Consider the following 23,757-nt stretch of genomic DNA (forward strand, 5'->3'; position numbering starts at 1 on the left):
GAGTTTCTGAGCTTTCAGCATTACAATGTGATTCGCCTTATCTTTTCTTCCATTCTGATAAGGTGGTTTTACGTACCAAACCTGGCTACCTTGTTGGGCTTTTAAGGGACATTATACACCAAAATTAATATAGGCTATTTAAATAAAGCAATAAGTATAGATAAAATAAGCAATTGACACCTATTTTGCAGCTAACTCTCCTAAAAATGGGAAAACCCATGCGGGGTGGGTCCTTAAGCAAGCAGGGCAGTGCTGATTTAAAGGGGCCATACCTAATCTCAGGAACTCCCACCTAAATGGCTACTGTTGTGGGAGTTCCTATATAAATGCCCTCAGCCCATTACTCTGAGTAGTTCACCTTGTACTTACCTGCTTTCAGCTCTCCCTGTATTCTGTGTTGCAACAAGCTTACATTGTTCCTGATACCACTTACCTAAATCCTGCTGCACTCACCTGGTATCTCACCAACTGTACCTGCTGAGTCTCCTGTACTTGCTGTACCAGTGGCAGCTTACCTGAATTCTGCTGTACCAGCTGCACTTAACTGTTATCCTGTACCAATCTCTCACACAGTACCTGTTGGGCTTCCTGTGCTTGCTGAGTCATCTGGACTTGATGTACCAGTGGCAGCTTACCTGAATCCTGTTTTATCAGCTGCACCTACCTGGTATCCTGTACCAGCCTGACCACAGGCTTATTCTTTGCCCCTTGGTAACCTAGTTGCTGTATTGATATCACAGTACCCAACCTTTTCTGTTCTTGGACCCTGCACTTTTCTCTTGTAAGGTGTATCCAGTCCACGGATCATCCATTACTTGTGGGATATTCTCATTCCCAACAGGAAGTTGCAAGAGGACACCCACAGCAGAGCTGTAATATAGCTCCTCCCCTAACTGTCATAGCCAGTCATTCTCTTGCAACTCTCAACAAGCTAGGACGTTGTAGGAGAGAGTGGTTAAATATAGCTAGTTTATTTTCTTCAATCAAAAGTTTGTTATTTTTAAATAGTACCGGAGTTGTGCTATTTTATCTCAGGCAGTAAATAGAAGAAGAATCTGCCTGAGGTTTCTATGATCTTAGCAGGTTGTAACTAAGATCCATTGCTGTTCTCACATATGTCTGAGGGGATTACACAGATGAGGTAAAACTTCAGCGAGAGAATGGCGTGCAGTTTATTCTGCTATCAGGTATGTGCAGTTATTTTTTCTAGAGATGGAAAACACTAGAAAATGCTGCTGATACCGGATTAATGTAAGTTAAGCCTGAATACAGTGATTTAATAATGACTGGTATCATGCTTACTCCCAGGGGTAATACCCTTATGATATTGCAATATAAAACGTTTGCTGGCATGTTTAATCGTTTGTATATATGCTTTGGTGATAAAACTTTATTGGGGCCTAGTTTTTTTCCAAATGGCTGGCTTAAATTTAAACTAGAAACGGTTTCCTGAGGCTTTCCACTGTTGTAGTATAAAAGTTACAGTTGGTGCAGTTAAAATTACAAACTGTGACATCCAGCTTCCCTCAAAGGCCCTCTGAATGCTATAGGACATCTCTAAAGGGCCCAAAGGCTTTCCAAAGTCGTTTATTGGGGAAGGTAGGGCCACAGCTTGCTGTGGCAGTTGGTTGTGACTGTTTTTTTTTTATCCGTTTTTTGAACTAAGGGGTTAATCATCCATTTGCAAGTGGGTGCAATGCTCTGTTAGCCTATTATACACACTGTAAAAATTTAGTTTGATTTACTGCATTTTTTCACTGTTTTTCAAATTCTGACAAAATTTGTTTCTCTTAAAGGCACAGTACCGTTTTTTATATTTGCTTGTTAACTTGATTTAAAGTGTTTTCCAAGCTTGCTAGTCTCATTGCTAGTCTGTATAAACATGTCTGACATAGAAGAAACTCCTTGTTTATTATGTTTAAAAGCCATGGTGGAACCCCCTCTTAGAATGTGTACCAAATGTACTGATTTCATTTTATGCAATAAAGATCATTTTCTGTCTTTAAAAATTTTTATCACCAGAGGAATCTGACGAGGGGGAAGTTATGCCGACTAACTTTCCCCACGTGTCAGACCCTTTGACTCCCGCTTAAGGGACTCACGCTCAAATGGCGCCAAGTACATCTAGGGCCCCCATAGCGTTTACTTTACAAGACATGGCGGCAGTCATGGATAATACACTGTCAGCTGTATTAGCCAGACTACCTGAACTTAGAGGTTAGCGAGATAGCTCTGGGGTGAGACAAAATGCAGAGCATACTGACGCTTTAAGAACCATGTCTGATACTGCCTCACAATATGCAGAAGCTGAGGAAGGAGAGCTTCAGTCAGTGGGTGATGTTAATGACTCAGGAAAGATACCTGATTCTAATATTTCTACATTTAAATTTAAGCTTGAACACCTCCGCGTGTTACTTAGGGAGGTTTTAGCTGCTCTGAATGACTGTGATCTCATGGCGTCTCACCAGAACGCCAAGCGTCCGTGTTACGGATCCAGGTCCAGGGATCCCAAGGCGACACTGATAGATACTCTAGCAGCGCCCTGGTCTTTCAACCTGGCTTATGTGTTTCCACCATTTCCTCTGCTCCCTCGACTGATTGCCAAGATCAAGCAGGAGAGAGCATCGGTGATTCTGATAGCACCTGCGTGGCCACGCAGGACCTGGTATGCAGATCTAGTGGACATGTCATCCTTTCCACCATGGTCTCTGCCTCTGAGACAGGACCTTCTACTTCAGGGTCCTTTCAACCATCCAAATCTAATTTCTCTGAGGCTGACTGCCTGGAGATTGAACGCTTGATTTTATCAAAGCGTGGCTTCTCCGAGTCAGTTATTGATACCTTAATACAGGCACGAAAGCCTGTCACCAGGAAAATTTAACATAGGATATGGCGTAAATATCTTTATTGGTGTGAATCCAAGGGTTACTCATGGAGTAAGGTCAGGATTCCCAGGATATTATCTTTTCTCGAAGAAGGTTTGGAAAAAGGATTGTCAGCTAGTTCCTTAAAGGGACAGATTTCTGCTCTGTCTATTCTTTTGCACAAGCGTCTGGCAGATGTTCCAGACGTTCAGACATTTTGTCAGGCTTTAGTTAGAATCAAGCCTGTGTTTAAACCTGTTGCTCCACCATGGAGCTTAAATTTGGTTCTTAAGGTTCTTCAAGGAGTTACGTTTGAACCTCTTCATTCCATAGATATCAAACTTTTATCTTGGAAAGTTCTGTTTTTGGTAGCTATTTCCTCGGCTCGTAGAGTCTCTGAGCTATCTGCCTTATAATGTGATTCTCCTTATCTGATTTTTCATACGGATAAGGTAGTCCTGCGTACCAAACCTGGGTTCTTACCTAAGGTGGTATCTAACAAGAATATCAATCAAGAGATTGTTGTTCCATCCTTGTGTCCTAATCCTTCTTCGAAGAAGGAACGTCTATTACACAATCTGGACGTGGTCCGTGCTTTAAAGTTTTACTTACAAGCTACTAAAGATTTTCGACAAACATCTGCTTTGTTTGTTGTCTACTCTGGACAGAGGAGCGGTCAAAAGGCTTCGGCAACCTCTCTTTCTTTTTGGCTAAGAAGCATAATCCGCTTAGCTTATGAGACTGCTGGACAGCAGCCTCCTGAAAGGATTACAGCTCATTCCACTAGAGCTGTGGCTTTCCACTTGGGCCTTTAAAAATGAGGCTTCTGTTGAACAGATTTGCAAGGCGGCGACTTGGTCTTCGCTTCATACTTTTTCAAAATTTTACAAATTTGATACTTTTGCTTCTTCGGAGGCTATATTTGGGAGAAAGGTTTTACAGGCAGTGGTTCCTTCCATTTAAGTACCTGCCTTGTCCCTCCCTTCATCCGTGTACATTAGCTTTGGTATTGGTATCCCACAAGTAATGGATGATCCGTGGACTGGATACACCTTACAAGAGAAAACACAATTTATGCTTACCTGATAAATTTATTTCTCTTGTGGTGTATCCAGTCCACGGCCCGCCCTGTCATTTTAAGGCAGGTAATTTTTAAATTTAAACTACAGTAACCACTGCACCCTATGGTTCCTCCTTTCTCGGCTTGTTTTCGGTCGAATGACTGGCTATGACAGTTAGGGGAGGAGCTATATCACAGCTCTGCTGTGGGTGTCCTCTTGCAACTTCCTGTTGGGAATGAGAATATCCCACAAGTAATGGATGATCCGTGGACTGGATACACCACAAGAGAAATACATTTATCAGGTAAGCATAAATTGTGTTTTTATATACCTTAGTACCTTGTTGCTGGACTGATATCCTGGTACCTGACCTTTTGGCCAATTCTAAATTTCAGTTTCTCTTGTTTTAACAGAGCCCTTTAATTGACTTTGTTTCCTGTGTATCTATTCATACATTTGAGTTACATTCACCTGAACAGTCACATTTAGTTGACTTCAAAAAATTTAGAATGGAAAGAGAAAATGTTGAAAATGTGTAGCTGTACTTTTATCTTTTTATTATTTGAATAAGACTCCATGTAAGAAGTATTTTAATAGTAACTTTCTTTGAATGAGGTTTCTTTCCATCCTCCATTCTTCTCCTTTGTGGGATTTCAGTTTGGTTCTAGATCAATGCATAAATTGACTTACAAGACAGCTGTCCACTCTCAGAAGAATATTGTGCTTTTCCATTTGTTCTATTTCTGTGTGTGTGTGTATGTATGTGTGTGTATCAGGGACGTGCACTCATAAGAGGCAGGGGAGGCAGTGCCTACCCTGCCATATGTGGCCAAAGCTTAATTAAATTTTAATTAAAACAAAAAAAAGTCTCAAAAAAAAATATTTCCCCCCCATGTAATGCTATGAAGAGGCAGGTACAGGAATGCTTCTCTCCATTGCAGTACATGGGTCAAAGGAAAAGCTGTGCTGCAGCGCCACCTGTGTTCTGTCAATATATTAGCAGCAAAAATTGGGACCAATAGGAGGCACCCCTCTTGATGCCTCCTAGCAAGTGAAGGATATATAGATTAATCAGAAGGAGGATGCAGTGAGCAGGGTCATGTGACACAACTGGAAGCTGAGGTAACCTAAGAACAGATGACACCAAGCAGAAGAGTAAAGTAGTATTCTACATCTCTTGTGATTCACAAATTGTGTTCAGATACAGCTCATTAACGGGGGGGACAGTAAGTGAGCATAACCCAAGCAGAAGAGTAAAGTAGTATTCTACATCTCTTGTGATTCACAAATTGTGTTCAGATACAGCTCATTAATGGGGGGGGGGCAGTAAGTGAGCATAACTCAATACTGACAGGAAGTCAAAGGGTCAATTCAAATTTAAATCAATAATTTAAAACCCAGAGTTTGAAGTTCAGTGTGCAGTGTCCATATTATTTAAATTAAAGTTTTTGACATTGAATATTGCTAAGCCTCCCTTTTTCATGGTTATTTGATTTAATTAGGTACAAACTCCATATATGTTATGTCTGTTCAGTCAGAGTATGCAGTATCTATTTTTATCTTTCTCTGTGTCTCCATTTATTTAAAGACTGCTGTTAACTTGTAATTCACAAATCAATTGAAAGCTGTTGCATTGTGTTTTTAATATGTGCTGCTTTTATACAAGTTTATATTAACAAAAAGGAGATAATGAGTTATTTAAAAAATAAATGTAATTATTGCAGTTAAATGTTTTTAGAAATAATGCCACTGTACAGTAACTGGTTAAACACATAGTCAAAGGGAGACATTTAAATTAAACTTTCATGATTGAGGTACAGCATGCTATTTTAATAGACTTTTCTAGTTATTTATATTTTGAGAATTTGCATCAACTGTTACTGGCCCCATGTCAGCAAATCAAATTAGTTTTTGAAAGGAACATGAGTCATAATTATATTTCCATCATTCAGATAGAAATTGCACACAAAAAATAAATAAACTTTCTATTTTATTTTTATTATGTACTTCATTCTTTTTGTATCCTTTGGTGTCCTTTGTTGAAGAGCATACCTAAGTGGGATGTAAAAGAAAAAAACCATACAGCTGTATAGTGGTAGAGTGCGCCAAATAGCTACAAAAAAACGTGTTCCTAATCAAGATAACAAATCTTGCCTCTATAATCAAGGATAACTAATATTAAATGTGAACAAAATCGTCACAAAAAATGGCAAAGAATTGTTAGAAAGTGTGACAATGTGAAAACTGAATGATAAAAAACAAATTGCTAAAACAAATAAGTTAGTACATATAGATACAATAAAAGCAAAAAATATTTTAAAATGCTTATCATATAGATGTCCCAAATTTGGTTGGGAGCAATAACTCAAACAATAAGTGTCTCTGTAGGTGCAGCAAAAAACTTCAGCACAATAATAATATCTGGGTGCAGCAGGCAGCTGGTCTTGGGACTGGATGATCAAATAGTGTATCTATAAAATGAGCAAAAGAAGACAGCGCCTCATAGTGCAAATAAGTTCAATAAGCTGGGGTCACAGTAAGAGACAAACGGTTGTAGGTATACTCACAAGAGTACTGGCACTCTTATGTAAAGAAGTGCGAATGGGCAGGCTGACGTTTTAGCAGCAGTCAGTAAACAGCATTATAAACCTAATAAAATAATCACACAACACAGAATTGACTTGCATTTTTCTGGAAACAGTTCTTTCTATGCATTCCAATCTTGCTTGGCTTGAATATCTTTGCTGCAACACAAGTGGACAGCTCCACCTACTGGCTATTTTAATCAATGCACTGCTTCTCAATGCTTTTCAATAGCAGTCACATGACTGAAAAAAGGTTGTTATTCTGAAACGGTGTAATGTAAACCAAGGGCCACCTGTATATGTGTGTGTGTGTATATATATATATATATATATATATATATATATATATATATATATATATATATATATATATATATATGTGTGTGTGTGTGGGTTTTATATGTCGTCTCTTTTAGGAGCTAATTATTGAGACACCCATTACATCACGAGAATATTATAAGATAGATGTATACTCACCGATAAATACCTTATATTTTGTACAAAATAATATATGATGCATTCACAGAAAAAATCTCTTTTTTTGAGTGTCTAACACTCATAAGTTGTTTAATTCTACTTCTCCAAATACTTCTTACATTAACTATGTGGGAACTGAAGCTAGAAAGTAGTTAGCAGGTACTTACCTGACCCTACTTTTGCAGGGGGAGTCCTATAGGCTTGATGTTTCTAGTTTTTCTAGGTGGCACAAAACTACCCGCTATTTAAAGCTCGTAAAATAGTTGTAGTAGTAGATGTGAATAAATCAATTTGTGGTTACATATAAATATTGATGTTGTGTTTCAATTTCTTTTAGCCTTCTGACTTGACACTGCATTTTATTGATATTTCAGATTGGGTATAATGATAACAAATAACTATATCCAATATGTCAATGTTACCAAACCTGGACTGATGAGTTAGGGAACAATATACAACACTTTCCATTTTCTATATTTGTATATTTTATCTTTATTGCCTTGCCAACCTTCTCTCTCTGCCATGCATGTTTCTCGCATGGCATGAAAGATGGCTGGAAACTATGCTTTGCTTGCAGAATAAGGTCACAGCACTGCTTTCTATCCATCTTCACTAACACAGTGATCTGTTTCCATTGCTTTGGCCTGGCTGACTACCTTTTCCCCAAATCCCTCCCTCTCCTCACCTTGCAATCGCATGCTTCCTAACGCCTCTGCGCAGACGGGTGCTCCAGACCGCCGAGGAGCTTGGGAGAATCAGGCCGTCCGGCAGGCTCACCCCGCTTACCTGGTACCTCATCTCGCATCAGACCGGCATGGGGGATCCGTGCAGGTATTAGATAAACAGCAGGAATGGTGTTGGTGTGTTGCTGCTATTGTTGGGAGGGTTTAACATCAGTGTTTTCATACAGTTTGTCGATAATCCAGAGGCCTAAAGAGAGAGACTTCATACTCGTAGATATTCCTGTAAATTTCCAATTTGCTATACTCTTATTTAAATATGCTGCGCACAGACACGTTAGGCTGGTCTGCAGTGACCTTTTTTTCTAGAAATTGGCATTTTATTTATTTTAGTCTAATTACAGCATATTCCTTTAGAATTTATTTCTGATATGAATAGTACTGTATCCTCTTTGGGTCCAGGTGTGTAACTAAACTTTTTTTTTTTTTCTTAATGGATTTTTCCACAATAAAATGAAATAGCTTTTCTCTAGTGGTTTGTGTGCATTTTGTAAGCTTTCAATAGATTTTTTTTGTTTTGTAAATGTAGATTTTTGTACATCTATGGAAATAAGGGGCTTGCATAAAGTGGTCATTTCCCTTTAATTTCTCATTAACTATCTTGTATTTTTAGATATGTTAGTTATACCATTTGTATTTTATTCTCTCAAGATCAGTACATATTGGTAACGTTTGATTTACATAAGGGAAATTCCCCTATACTTGGAGGTGTTAGTTTGATGTTTTTCACAGAAGACCTATTCTTCCATGTCTGCAGATTCATTACCCAGTTTATATTTACCTTTTTAGGTCTGGCCATGTTATTGACTTTATATGCAGGGAATGTTTTTTTCTGATTATGAAATATTGGTAATATTTGGTTTGCAAAGTATCTCCAACAGTTTATTCTGTCGCTATGCATTAACAAAATACATGTATTTTCCATGTAGGTGATGAGTTCAACAAATGGGCAGCTGAATGCTGATGACCAAACTGGAGGCCACTCCAATGCACCGATCACAGCGCAGGCCGAGGTGGAGGTTGTAGAGGAAGCTAAGTATGTGGCCCTGCAATGTAATGCCTAGATCCCACTCCTGCACGAATCACGTTTTCTGTTTCCCATTTTCACCCTATCTTTCCAACCTTATTTGTTCATGACCTCATCCCTTAAGCATTTGCACCCATCTAGTCTCTTACAATCAGTCTTGTAATGCAACCGCTTCTGCATGCGGTCGCTCTAAGACCCCTGGTCTATATCCTAAGTATCCCTGCTAGGAAAAGTGAATCAAGTACTAGAACATTATTTGCTTTATTATGTGCCTGCTAATGAAGTTCTTATGTACCATGGATTCCCACTTGTCATTTATTATGCTTCCCACCACCATATCATAGAATTGCCAGTAAAAGTGTTAGTCTAGTACATGACATCCGTCTGTAGTGGTGGAGGCTTGTTGCGTGTAACAGATCTCTTCCTAAAATATTGTGGCTTTTAGTTTTCTTTTTTTTGGGGGGGGGGGCGGGGTTCAAAACATTCTTTAATCAGGATTTTAGTGCTACAAAGTAATAGTTGTATGTCTTTTTGTGTGGCTTATATCAATGACTTAAAAAATGACCTAATCTCAACACAGTTGTGCAACTTAAATCTAAAAAATTTATTTATCTAACCTATTTATTTATTGTATGATACTTAGTTTCATGTCTACTGTGAATAGGTAAAAACTTCAAAGAAGTCTACAGGCTTCTCTACCCCTCAGTGTACCCTCCTCCTCCTTTCCAGGTCCCTTATGTTGTATGGTAGTTATGCTCACCTGCGGCCTGAATTCTTGTGATTCCTCTCTGGGCAATCTCCAGTACTGCAAAGAACTGACCACCTGAACTTCCTCAACGCTACTTATGGCTACAGCCACACAAAATAATTCTAAGAAGTTTGAGTCAGATTTGAATCCATTTTGTGTGTTAAATAACATAAGGAAGATAGAACACTCACGGCAGGACTGTAGTGAGCAGTTGTTAATGGTTGTCAGGGGACTTGCATATTCATTTTGGAAACACATTCTTGTATTTTACATCATTTACCCCACTACCAATCTTCAAGTAAATATAGTAGCATTTTCTATGCTATTTACTTGGTGACCAGGGAATGGGTGGGAATGGGTATCAAGGTGTTCTGCAACCATAAACCGTCTTGTTTGGATACAGCTAATCCATATAAGTATATAATATCAAGTGTATGTGTGTTTTCCTTCCTAAGATAGGAAGAGTCCATGGTTTCATTCCTTACTGTTGGGAAATACAACACCTGGCCACCAGGAGGAGGCAAAGACACCCCAGCCAAAGGCTTAAATATCCCTCCCACTTCCTCATTACCCCAGTCATTCTTTGCCTTTCGTCACTTTAGGAGGTGGCAGAGAAGTGTCAGAAGATTCGGAGAGTCCTGAAAAAGGGTATCTGTCCTTCGAGATAGGACTGGAGTTTTAAGTAGTCATGTCAACCTCTCAGTGAGAGTATTGATGAAAGTTAGTCTGGAAATGCAGGGAACCATCCAGACTACTGTTAACAGCTCCTAAGCAATCAGTGTTGACGAGTTTCACTGCCTGCTTTCTTTCACTCAAGTCCATGTCAGGAGCTCTACTTTAAGACTGTCACACTTGAGAGGCTGTGTTCTGTTCCACAGCATGGATCCTGGAGGTAAGATTGTTTCAATTTGTACGCATAAAACGCTGTAACAGGGTCACACTGTGGCTCCTTTATACCTTGATAGGATCCAGGGTTAATATCCTCTGAAGGGGGTTTATTGAACAGTTGGGGTTAATTAATCAGTGTATTATTTACATGCTGCTTTGTGTGATTTTTTTTTTTATGGGCTGATAGACTCTGTGTTTTTGGCTGGAACAAACAGGTTTCACTTTAGTTTTTGAAAGTGTTGCACAGCTCCTATTACTTGCTGTACTTGTAATAACAGGGGAAGTACTGTCTTGCACTCCATGTGACCAGGTGTGGTCTGTTTATTTCCTCCATTCCGACTGAGACTTGAACCTGAGGAGAGCATTTCCTCTTTTAACTGTCTGGGTCTAGGAGGTGGTAAGTGCCCAGCCATTGGGAGTATAAAGATAAAGTTTTCTATAATAAAAAACGTTTTTTTATTTGTGTCCTGCTGTGGGTACAACCTGAGCTATGGAGGACTCTGACATGTTAGAAGGTACTCCTTCTGTACTAAATCATACCTGTTTATAGTGTGAGGAGGCCGTGGTTTTCCCACCCACTCTATTATGTTTCACATGCCTTAACACTGTTATAAAGTCTAAGAAGGGGAGACAAGCCTGCTAAGGCTCTTAGTCCCTCTGAGCCGTCTACCTCTCAGGACTCGGCGTCCCGTGAGATTACTACCCTTGCTACATTATCCACTCTACATGCAGTTCCCCATAGCACATCTAATCCTCCATCCAGAGGGGGCTTTCTTCCAGCGGACTTTGCCGCGCAGTTACAAACGGCAGGGTCTGCGGCCCTCAGTGCATTACCTTGTTCTAACAAACGCAAGAGAAATGTTAAACATAGCTCTCCTGACCCGTAGTCATCTAAATATTTATCAGATTTAGCTATTATGTCCCAGTTATCCGATGATGAGTTAACCTCTGTAGCTTCAGAGGGTGAGCTTTCTGGGTCGGAGTCCTTAGTGTCTAAGCCTCCTGCTGCAGAGGAATTGTTCTTTAGATTTAAAATTGAGCACTTGAGTTTTTTATTAAAGGAGGTTCTCTCTACGTTGAGGTTCCAGAGGCCACGCTGCCTGAAGCGCCTATGATACCTAAGTTAAACAGAGTTTATGAAGACAGGAAAGTTCCTTTGACTTTTTTTTTTTTAAGATGGTGAACATTATTAAGAACGAATGTGAAACAATTGGTTCTTCCTTCTCCCCCTTGTCTGCTTTTAAAAGGTTGTTATCGGTCCCAGACTCTCAACTGGGTTTGTGGGGCTTCATTCCTAAGGTGGATGGTGCTATCTCTGCGCTTGCTAAACGTACTATACCACTTGAGGATATTTCTTCGTTCAGAGAGCCAATGGATAAGAAAATGGAAACCTTTCTGAGAAAGATGTTTCAACATACAGAATTTTTGTTTCAACCGGCGGCTGCAGTTGCCGCGGTTCCCGGAGCGGCTACCTACTGGTGCGACTATTTGTCGGAACTCATTGAGGTGAAGTCTCCCCTCGAGGATATTCAAGACAGAGTTAAAGCTCTGAGAATTGCTAATTCTTTTATCTATGATGCGAACATGCTAATTATTTGCCTAAATGCAAAGGCCTCTGGCTTTGCGGTCCTAGCCCGTCGGGCGCTCTGGTTGAAGTCTTGGTCTGCGGATATGATTTCTAAGTCCAGACTCCTTTCTCTTCCCTTCAAGGGAAAGATTTTATTTGGTCCAGGCCGGAGGCAAGGGTGCCTTACTACCGCAAGATAAGAATAAGGGACGACAATCTTCTAATTTTCATTCCTTTCGTTCTGACAAATTCCAATGACAACAATCCTCCAAGCCAGAGCAACCCAAGATTACTTGGAAGCCAGCTTACTCTTGGAATAAATCCAAGCAAAATAAGAAGCCTGCCGAAAACAAATCGGCATGAAGGGGCTGCCCCGACCCGGGATCGGATCGTGTAGGGGGCACACTGTCTTTTTTTCAGGCGCCTGGTTCAAGGATGTACAGAATCCGTGGGTCCTGGAGGTGGTATCTCAGGGATACAAGATAGGCTTCAAATCTCATCCGCCAAGGGGCAGATTCCAGAAAAGAGGGATGCCTTTCTAGGGTGCGTTCGGGACCTATCCTGCTTAGGAGTTGTTGTCCTGGTGCCTATCGAAGAAAGAGGTTTGGGGTTTTATTTGAACCTTTTCGTGGTCCCAAAGGAGGGAATTTTCCGCCTAATTCTGGACCAAAAGTGCTTAAACAAATTTCTTGGTGTCCCTTTCTTCAAGATGGAGACGATAAGGTCCATCCTTCCTTTAATTCATTAAGGCCATTTTATGACCACTATAGATCTGAAGGACGCTTACCTTCATGTTCCAATCCACAGGGAACACTTTCAGTTCCTGAGGTTTGCATTCCTGGGCCAGCACTTCCAGTTCATTGCCCTTCCATTTGGCCTAGCTACTGCTTCAAGAATCTTTACGAAGGTTCTGGGGGCTCTTCTAGCTGTTGCCAGAACTCAGGGTATTGCAGTAGCCCCATACTTGGACGATATTCTGGTGCAAACACCATCCTTTAGTCTTGCAGACTTACAACTGTGCATGCTGAGGCAGTGGTCTGGCGGTCGTTCAGATCTGTCTCAACAGGTTGTATTAGACAGCTGGTCGAGAGAATCGCTCTCTTGGTGGCTCTTTTACATAACCTGTCCCTCGGGACATGCTTCTTAAGACCATCCTGGGAGATTGTGACTACGGACGCAAGCCTATCTGGATGGAGTGCCAGGAAGGAACAGGGGTTGTGGACTCAGGAGGAGTACTCCCTCCCGATCAATACTCCCTCCCGATCAAGCCTTGAAGGCTTGGCCCCTTCTGGGTTCGTCCCAGTTTATCAGATTCCAATCAGACTATATTTCCTCTGTGACTTACATCAACCATCAGGGGGAACGAGAAGTTCCTTGGCGATAAAGGAAGTATCTCAGATTCTGGACTGGGTGAAGGCCCACAGCTGTTCGCTGTCAGCGATCCACATTCAGGATGTGGACAACTGGGAGGCAGGTTTTTTCAGCATGTAATCCTTCCATCCAGGGGAATGGTCTCTATCCCGAGGTGTTCGCAGAGATATGCAGCAAGTGAGGGACGCCGGAGATGGATCTCATGTTGTCCCATCTTAACAAGCTACCCAGGTACGGGTCGAGGTTGAGGGATCCCCAAGCGGATCTAATAGATGTATTAGCAGTGCCCTGGATGTTCAAACTCATATTTTTTCCTCCATTACCACTTCTTCCTCGGGTGGTGGCCCGCATCAAGCAGGAGCGGATATCAGTAATCCTGATTGCTCCATCATGGCCGCGAAGGACGTAGTTCGCGGATCTAGTAGGGATGTCCTCATCTCCTCCGTGAAAGTTACCTTGTCGCAGAGACCTGCTTATACAAGGTCCATTTGTTAATCAAAATCTAGATTCTCTGAGGCTGACTGTGTGGAGATTGAACACTTAGTCTTAGCCAAAAGAGGTTTCTCTGAGAGTGTCATTGATACTCTTATTCAAGCTCGTAAACCAGTTACTCTGCGTATCTAACATAAGGTGTGGAGGACGTACTTATTCTGGTGTGAAGAGCGTGGATTTTCCTGGCACAGAGTTAAGGTTGCCAGGATCTTATCTATTCTCCAGGATGGGCTGGAGAAGGGCCTTTCTGCTAGTTCCCTGAGGGGACTGATTTTGGCCCTGTCTGTTTTATTGCACAAGAGACTGGCTGAGCTTCCAGACGTGCAGTCCTTTGTTAAGGCTCTGATTAGGATCAGACCTGTGTTTAGATCTGGGGCTCCTCCTTGGAGCCTAAATCTTGTTCTTTGGGTTTTGCAACAGGTTTCGTTTGAGCCTCTGCATTCCGTTGACATTAAATTGTTATCTTGGAAGGTTCTCTTTTTATTGGCTATTGCCTCTGCGCGCAGAGTTTGAGTTTTCTGCTTTGCGATGTAAGCACCCTTATCTGATTTTTCATGCAGATAAGGCAGTTTTACGCACTAAATTAGGTTTTCTTCCTAAGGTTGTGTTGGATAGCAACACCAATTGGGAGATTGTGGTTCCTTCCTTGTGTCCTAATCCTCCTTCATCGAAGGAACGCTTACTTCACAATTTGGATGTTGTTCTCACTTTGAAGTTCTATCTTCAGGTTACTAAGAAGTTTAGACAATCTTCCTCTTTGTTGTCTATTCGGGGAAACGTAAGGGACAGAAGGCTAGTTTGACTTCCCTATCTTTTTGGTTAAGGAGTGTCATCCGCTTACGAGACAGCGGGACATTGTCCTCCTGAGAGGATAACGGCTCATTCCACTAGAACAGTGGCTTCCTCTTGGGACTTTAAGAACGAGGCCTCTATGGATCAGATTTGTAAGGAGACTACCTGGTCCTCCTTATATACTTTTTCAAAATGTTACAAGATTGATGTTTTTGATTCGGCTGAAGCAGCTTTCGGGAGAAAGGTTTTGCAGGTTGTAGTGCCCTCAGAATAGGGTTTGCCTCTTCCTTTTTGTTCCCTCCCATTATTCATTGTGTCCTCTGGAGCTTGGGTAATGTTTTCTCAACAGTAAGGAATGAAGCCGTGGACTCTGCCTATCTTAGGAAGGAAAACATAATTTATGCTTACCAGATAAATTCCTTTCCTTCCGGATAGGGAGAGTCCAAGGCCCTGCACGTCTTTTCTTGTCTATGAGCGTTCCCCTATTTATTTTATTCTTCTGGCACCATTTATGTCCTAATGTTTCTCCTACTTTTCCTTGTTCCCTCGGCAGAATGACTGGGGTAATGAGGAAGTAGAAGGGATATTTAAGCCTTTGGCTGGGGTGTCTTTGCCTCCTCCTGGTGGCCAGGTGTTGTATTTCCCAACAGTAAGGAATGAAGCTGCGGACTCTCCCTATCCGGAATGAAAGGAATTTATCTGGTAAGCATAAATTTTGTTTTTTCACCATTATTTTATAGACTGTTAACAGTCATCTTCTGATTTGGGGTATGTGTGCAGGAAACCAACAGTTTTAAACAGACAGATTTGTTGTTTACTTAGTTTGCTCATAACACTGTGCAAGAAGTTTTCTTTATAAACTGCTACCATATACTTACTTAGCACTTTCTCACCTTGCATGGTGGTCCTTTATTGTTTTCCCCCTCTTGTATTGCTATAGTGCCTAAAGAGGGAGAAGTTCAGGTTCCTCGGGGAGGCCTTAAAGCAAAAAATGTGTTAAAGGGACAGTCTACTCTAAAAAACATGTAATGTTTAAAAAGATAGATAATCCCTTTATTACCCATTCTCCAGTTTTGCATAACCAACACGGTTATATTAATATACTTGATACCTCTGTAATTACCTTGTTATCTAAGCCTCTGCAGACTGCTCCCTTATCTCCGTTCTTTTGACAGACTTGCATTTTAGTCTGTACTGACTCATAAATTATTCCACAGGAATGAGCACAATGTTATCTTTATGGCACACATGAACTAGCGCTATCTAACTGGTAAAAACTGTCAAAGGGCTTAGAAATTATCATATGAGCCTACCTAGGCTTAGCTTTTAACAAAGTATAGCAAGAGAACAAAGCAAATTTGATGATAAATGTAAATTGGAAAGTTGTTTAAAATTGCATGCCCAATCTGAATCTTGAAAGTTTAATTTTGACTAGGCTTTAATGAGGTAAAGCATTTGTATTGTGTACTTTTTCTTTTCTATAGTGTGTTGTGTGTCCTTTCTAGTTTCTTAAGGAAGGCATGAACATAGAATAGAAAATGCTTAAAGGAACATAATATGGCAATAGTAAAATTCTCTAATGCACTAGAGAGTAACTTCAATTCTGTGTTTAACCTCTGCAAATGGGTTACACACAAAGCTACAGCTCAGCAATGCATTACTGTCCTGAGCTGGACACAGCTACTGAGCCTATCAGGAGAAGCATATGTGTATAGCAGTCAGCTCAGCAGCAAAAGAGCATTGCCAGTGCAGGGTAGGCTTTAATTATTATTAATTATTATTTAATTATTAATTATTTGCTTCTGTCCCCTTTTCTAAAGTTAGACACAGAGGCACACAGCTGTGCAAATGTGCAGTTCTTTTAACTAGCTTTTTTCAAACTTCCTCCTCAAAAGTCCCAGATTTTGAAGGATCCTGTAAACATTCAAAGTAATTTTCTAGGCTGTTGGTTCTGTTTCTTTCCTTTTTAGTGGTATGATCAAGGGTTTCACACAAATCTGTTCTTTTTTTAAACAGTCTTCCACTTGAAATAACCAAACAAATCTGTAAAGGTTCCTCAATTCAAAATAGAAACTTAGAAACTCAAAATTAATTCTGTCATTCTTGCTCTGGAGTGAGAGCCATTCATTGAAACTATAAACCATTCAGATCGTTTTAGACCCCTCAGGTTTAATGTAGATTATTTGTATTAACACTTTCTGGCTCTTGCTTTTAGGCTTATCAGCCCCCAGTATTTACACCAGGGTTCTGATTTTGCCTGTAATAAAGATCAGGGCTCTGTGGGTTTGTATAAGATACATAAGAGTCCTCTGAAGAGGAGGGGAGTTTGATACACCCCTCAGGTGACTGCCTCTTTAGAGTTTTGAATTGCAGCTAAATCTGAGCTTTTTTAACTTCCAATGCTTCTTATCTAGTTAGTCAAAAGTAGATTTTCTAGGAGAAAGAATCTCTGATTTCAGCAGTCACCAGCCTTAAAGTCTGGCTTGATCTCTGAATGACCTCAGGGCTTAAGGTCATTGTTGCCTACACAAGTCCATTTTGCCCATAAACATTCTGTTTTTCTGTCTCTTCTTTGCATGATTGGTAAAGTGATTGTGGTGGTCTACATCAGGCACTAAAATATGAATCATTGTCAGATCTACTATAACAGATGTAAGTTTGCAAGATATGCTGAACTGCACTGTTCAATATACTGAATATACTATTCACTTGTATATGCAAGCTATTGAAATTCTTTGGAGATTCAGATTGGTTTCTGTCTTTTTTTTTCTCTGCTTCCTAATGTTGTTATTCCAAAATTAAAGCACACCATGAAAAAGGTGATCCATCTGGACCCAACATGATTCATAAGTAATTTATGGGTTAACCTGGCAGAGCAGAATTATTGGTCACTTCCCTAAATTCCCAATCTTCGGTCACATGCTCTGGAACTCTGTAACCAATCTTTACATATTTCTGCCTTTAAAAAGAAAAAAACAAAGACAAAAAGTAGGGATTTCAGGTCAGGCATATTAATTTATTTTATAATTGGACTGTGCATTAAATTATGGCCCTGGAGGAAGAAGATGGTATTTGTAAAGGTAGGGGAACCTGATGATTTTAGTGATTTTCTACCTAATTCAAGAAACTGCAGAACTAAGTATCCAGTAGCCATGTTTATTTTATAATGCTGGACAATACCTGTAAATACACAGAATGAAGGCAGTTTATTTGATCATGGTATAAATTTGTTTTCCTCTTATATTGTGACAGTATATGAGTACAGTTCTCAACTCTTTGGTAAGTAGTTCCACACCAACTAGGACAATATAGAAATTCCTTGAGCTAAGGGGTTACTATTGCCTGAATTTTAAATTTTTAGCAACTCTTTACTATTTTATGCCATGACTTAGATGGGGCGGTTTTCATGTTGACTGTGGCCTAACTTTTAAAGGGACAGTTTACCCTAGATTTTTCTCCCTATTTATTTGTTCCCAATAATCCATTTTACCTTCTAAAGTGTCTTAAATTTTTTACAAATAGCTCCTTTACGTTTCTATTGACATTTGAAATAGCTGTTTTTTTCTGTGGTATCCATACCTATACTGAAAGTTTCTATACTTAAAGGGACACTGAACCAATTTCTCTTGTTAAGTGTATTCAGTCCACGGGTCATCCATTACTTATGGGATATATTCCCTTCCCAACAGGAAGTTGCAAGAGGATCACCCAAGCAGAGCTGCTATATAGCTCCTCCCCTCACATGTCATATCCAGTCATTCTCTTGCAACTGACATAGTAGGAAGGTGTGAGAGGAGTGTGGAATTTTTATACTTAATTATTTCTTCAATCAAAAGTTTGTTATTTTAAATGGCACCGGAGTGTGCTGTTTTTTTTTTCTCTCAGGCAGTATTTAGAAGAAGAATCTGCCTGCGTTTTCTATGATCTTAGCAGAAGTAACTAAGATCCATTGGCTGTTCTCGCACATTCTGAGGAGTGGGGTAACTTCAGAAAGGGAATAGCATGCGGGGTCCCCTGCAGATGAGGTATGTGCAGTAGAATATTTTTCTAAGGAATGGAATTGACTAAGAAAATACTGCTGATACCGATGTAATGTAAGTACAGCCTTAAATGCAGTAGCGACTGGTATAAGGCTGATGAATGTATGTACAATAAGTTATTTTCTAAGGAATGGAATTTGACTAAGAAAATACTGTTAATACTGAAGTAATGTATGAGCCTTAACTGCAGTAGAAGCGACTGGTAGCAGGCTTATTAATAACACTACCTAACTTTTAAAGTGCATGTTTAAAACGTTTACTGGCATGTTATTCGTTTTTTGTGAGGTACTTTGGTGATAAATCTTTTGGGGCATGATTTTCCACATGGCTGTTCGTTTATTTCTACATATGAACGGTTAACTGAGGTTTCCCACTGTTGTAATAGGAGTGGGAGGGGCCTATTTTAGCGCTTTTTTGCGCAGTAAAAATTCAGTTACAGTCTTCCTGTTTCTTCCTCCTTGATCCAGGACGTCTCTAGAGAGCTCAGGGGTCTTCAAAATTCATTTTGAGGGAGGTAATCAGTCACAGCAGACCTGTGACAGTGTGTTTGACTGTGATAAAAACGTTAATTGTTAAATTGATTATCCGTTTTGGGTATTAAGGGGTTAATCATCCATTTGCTAGTGGGTGCAATGCTTTGCTAACTTAATACATTTACTGTGAAAATTTGGTTGCTATAACTGATTTAGTTCATTGTTATTTCAACTGTGACGATTTTTTGTGCTTCTTAAAGGCGCAGTAGCGTTTTTTATATTGCTTGTAAACCTATTTGAAAAGATTTTCCAAGCTTGCTAGTCTCATTGCTAGTCTGTTTAAACATGTCTGACACAGATGAATCTGTTTGTTCACTATGTTTGAAGGCCAATGTGGAGCCCCACAGAAATATGTGCACTAAATGTATTGATGTCACTTTGAATAAAAGTCAACTTATATCTGTAAAGAAATTATCACCAGACAACGAGGGGGAAGTTATGCCGACTAACTCTCCTCACGTGTCAGTACCTTCGCCTCCTGCTCAGGAGGCGCGTGATATTGTGGCGCCAAGTACATCAGAGAGGCCCATACAAATCACTTTGCAAGACATGGCTGCTGTTATGACAGAGGTATTATCTAAATTGCCTGAATTAAGAGGCAAGCGCGATAGCTCTGGGTTAAGGACAGAGCGTGCTGATGATGTGAGAGCCATGTCTGATACTGCGTCACAATTTGCAGAACATGAGGACGGAGAGCTTCATTCTGTGGGTGACGGATCTGATCCAGGGAGACCGGATTCAGAGATTTCTAATTTTAAAGCTTCAGAACCTCCGTATATTGCTAGGGGAGGTATTAGCGGCTCTGAATGATTGTAACACGGTTGCAATTCCAGAGAAAATATGTAGGTTGGATAGATACTTTGCGGTACCGGTGTGTACTGACGTTTTTCCTATACCTAAAAGGCTTACAGAAATTATTAGCAAGGAGTGGGATAGACCCGGTGTGCCCTTTTCCCCTCCTCCGATATTTAGAAAAATGTTTCCAATAGACGCCACCACACGAGACTTATGGCAGACGGTGAGACGAGAATTATCAATCCTTGGATTGATGGATTGTACACCTATATAGCACTTATTCCCTAATTGATAGTGACAAAAATTGGACAAGAACTGTGTCTCCTGGGAGGAGAGTGTGCGTGGGGATATTTATTAAAATATAACCTTTATTGGTAATTTTTTAAAATATAAGGCAACAAACACAATTGACATACAAACTTTATTAAAAACACAGGTTTGGGTCTTTGTAGGTTTTTATCCGTTATTCACGGAGTACATTAAGTGGTTGTGGTGTGTATTAGAAATTACTTGAGTTTCAAGTCAGGTTAATCTCGGTAATTGTATAATATATAATATTTTGTTATACTTTGAGCTTTTATTTGGGAAAGCTGTTGTGTTATGATATTTACTCTAATATTGTATATGTGGTCTATGACTCACCATTCAAATCAAATTTTAATATTAGAGGTATTAACGTAAATATCCCATATTATCACCAAAGTTTGTTATTAATGCTTGTAATATTGCATTTAATATGTATCTTAGTGAGACAATACCTGATTTCCTAGTGGTTGTATTATTATCTCAGTATGATATTGTTGGAAATATATGCATAATGCTATTTTAAATAGCCTCCTAGCTATATAAATACAAAAAGTACTGTCTGTGTGTGGTATAATAATACTGGTCAGTGAGTTAATATATTAACCCCTGTAATGTCTTTGGATCGTATATTTAGCAATACTTATGTATGCACGAGCATTATGCTTGAATCACTACACAGAGATTATGTTACTAAAATTCCATTGAATTTTTAAAGTTGATAATATGTACTATAATTGTTATAACAGCAACACATTTAAGTAACATAGTAGCTCTAATAGTTCTTAGCGTTCTTGGATCTTTGATAATATTGGTAACACGCTTCCAGTATAAGTTCACAAGAAAGCGTTTGGTAATGGTATTCTCATCATTTGTTTCTCTGATAATTAATATTAAGATCTTACGATGTAAGTTATGTGGATTCAGCAAGCGGTTATTAGTATGAAGATTCAAATATACAGATAATGCCGCAAATATTTAGCGAATTCTCGCCATAATACCGCTAACAACTCTCAAGGCCTAAGTGGACAATATGATTTAACTAGTTAATATTACTAAGTAATAGTTGATACATACTAAGAGCATAATTAGTATACCAAGAACAGCTACTTTACTGTAACATTATAATATACTCACATGATTACCATAACTCTTACATCGTAAGATCTTAATATTAATTATCAGAGAAACAAATGATGAGAATACCATTACCAAACGCTTTCTTGTGAACTTATACTGGAAGCGTGTTACCAATATTATCAAAGATCCAAGAACGCTAAGAACTATTAGGAAATCAGGTATTGTCTCACTAAGATACATATTAAATGCAATATTACAAGCATTAATAACAAACTTTGGTGATAATATGGGATATTTACGTTAATACCTCTAATATTAAAATTTGATTTGAATGGTGAGTCATAGACCACATATACAATATTAGAGTAAATATCATAACACAACAGCTTTCCCAAATAAAAGCTCAAAGTATAACAAAATACTATACAATTACCGAGATTAACCTGACTTGAAACTCAAGTAATTTCTAATACACACCACAACCACTTAATGTACTCCGTGAATAACGGATAAAAACCTACGAAGACCCAAACCTGTGTTTTTAATAAAGTTTGTATGTCAATTGTGTTTGTTGCCTTATATTTTAAAAAATTACCAATAAAGGTTATATTTTAATAAATATCCCCACGCACACTCTCCTCCCAGGAGACACAGTTCTTGTCCAATTTTTGTCACTATCAATTAGGGAATGAGTGCTATATAGGTGTACAATCCATCAATCCAAGGATTGATAATTCTCGTCTCACAAAACAAGTACACAGCACCTCAGCCATTTTTAGTAACACAATAAATCTGGATGGATATCTATACCATATTACCTGATCCAGAGATCAATAGGCTACCCTATGTTGTAAATTTAAGAAGTGCCATTAGTATCTCCCCTTTTCTTTATGGCAGACGGTCCCTAAGGTGGAGGGAGCAGTTTCTACTTTAGCTAAACGTACCACTATCCCGGTGGAGGATAGTTGTGCTTTTTCGGATCCAATGGATAAAAAATTAGAAGGTTACCTTAAGAAAATGTTTGTTAAACAAGGTTTTATCTTACAGCCCCTTGCATGCATTGCGCCTGTCACTGCTGCCGCGGCATTCTGGTTTGAGTCTCTGGAAGAGGCCATTCGCACAGCTCCATTGGATGAGATTATGGCCAAGCTTAAAGCACTTAAGCTAGCTAATGCATTTGTTTCTGATGCCGTTGTACATTTAACCAAACTAACGGCTAAGAACTCCGGATTCGCCATCCAGGCGCGCAGAGCGCTATGGCTTAAATCCTGGTCAGCTGACGTGACTTCTAAATCTAAATTGCTTAATATTCCTTTCAAAGGGCAGACCTTATTCGGGCCCGGCTTGAAAGAAATCATTGCTGACATTACTGGAGGTAAGGGTCATACTCTTCCTCAGGACAGGGCCAAATCAAAGGCCAAACAGTCTAATTTTCGTGCCTTTCGTAACTTCAAGGCAGGAGCAGCATCAACTTCCTCCGCTCCAAAACAGGAAGGACCTGTTGCTCGTTACAGACAGGGCTGGAAAGCTAACCAGCCCTGGAACAAGGGCAAGCAGGCCAGAAAGCCTACTTCTGCCCCTAAGACAGCATGAAGAGAGGGCCCCCTATCCGGAAATGGATCTAGTGGGGGGCAGACTATCTCTCTTCGCCCAGGCTTGGGCAAGAGATGTCCAGGATCCCTGGGCGCTGGAGATCATATCTCAGGGATATCTTCTGGACTTCAAAGCTTCTCCTCCACAAGGGAGATTTCATCTTTCAAGGTTATCAGCAAACCAAATAAAGAGGCATTTCTACACTGTGTACAAGACCTCTTAGTAATGGGGGTGATCCACCCAGTTCCGCGGACGGAACAAGGGCAAGGGTTTTACTCAAATCTGTTTGTGGTTCCAAAGAAAGAGGGAACCTTCAGACCAATCTTGGACCTAAAAATCTTAAACGAATTCCTAAGAGTTCCATCATTCAAAATGGAAACTATTCGAACCATCCTACCCATGATCCAAGAGGGTCAATACATGACCACAGTAGACTTAAAGGATGCCTACCTTCATATACCGATTCACAAAGATCATTATCGGTACCTAAGATTTGCCTTTCTAAACAGGCATTACCAGTTTGTAGCTCTTCCCTTCGGGTTAGCTACAGCCCCGAGAATTTTTACAAAGGTTCTGGGCTCACTCCTAGCGGTGCTAAGACCGCGAGGCATAGCGGTGGCTCCGTACCTAGACGACATTCTGATACAAGCGTCAAGTTTTCAAATTGCCAAGTCTCATACAGAGATAGTTCTGGCATTTCTGAGGTCGCATGGGTGGAAGGTGAACGTGGAAAAGAGTTCTCTATCACCACTCACAAGTGTCTCCTTCTTAGGGACTCTGATAGATTCTGTAGAAATGAAA

The 23,757-nt window shown here is 39.9% G+C and overlaps 1 protein-coding gene across 1 annotated transcript in view; it reads left to right on the top strand.

The window, feature by feature from the left end:
* Positions 1-23,757, top strand: part of CSNK1G1 (casein kinase 1 gamma 1) — a gene marked incomplete in the record, with an annotated part of 566,217 nt that overhangs the window by 479,353 nt on the left and 63,107 nt on the right. The window contains 1 exon segment of the mRNA XM_053717378.1: positions 8,657-8,763. Coding sequence (XP_053573353.1) covers positions 8,657-8,763 — 107 coding nt within the window.

The sequence above is a fragment of the Bombina bombina genome, chromosome 6 (genome assembly GCF_027579735.1).
Source record: "Bombina bombina isolate aBomBom1 chromosome 6, aBomBom1.pri, whole genome shotgun sequence".
In the NCBI taxonomy this organism is placed as follows: domain Eukaryota; kingdom Metazoa; phylum Chordata; class Amphibia; order Anura; family Bombinatoridae; genus Bombina; species Bombina bombina.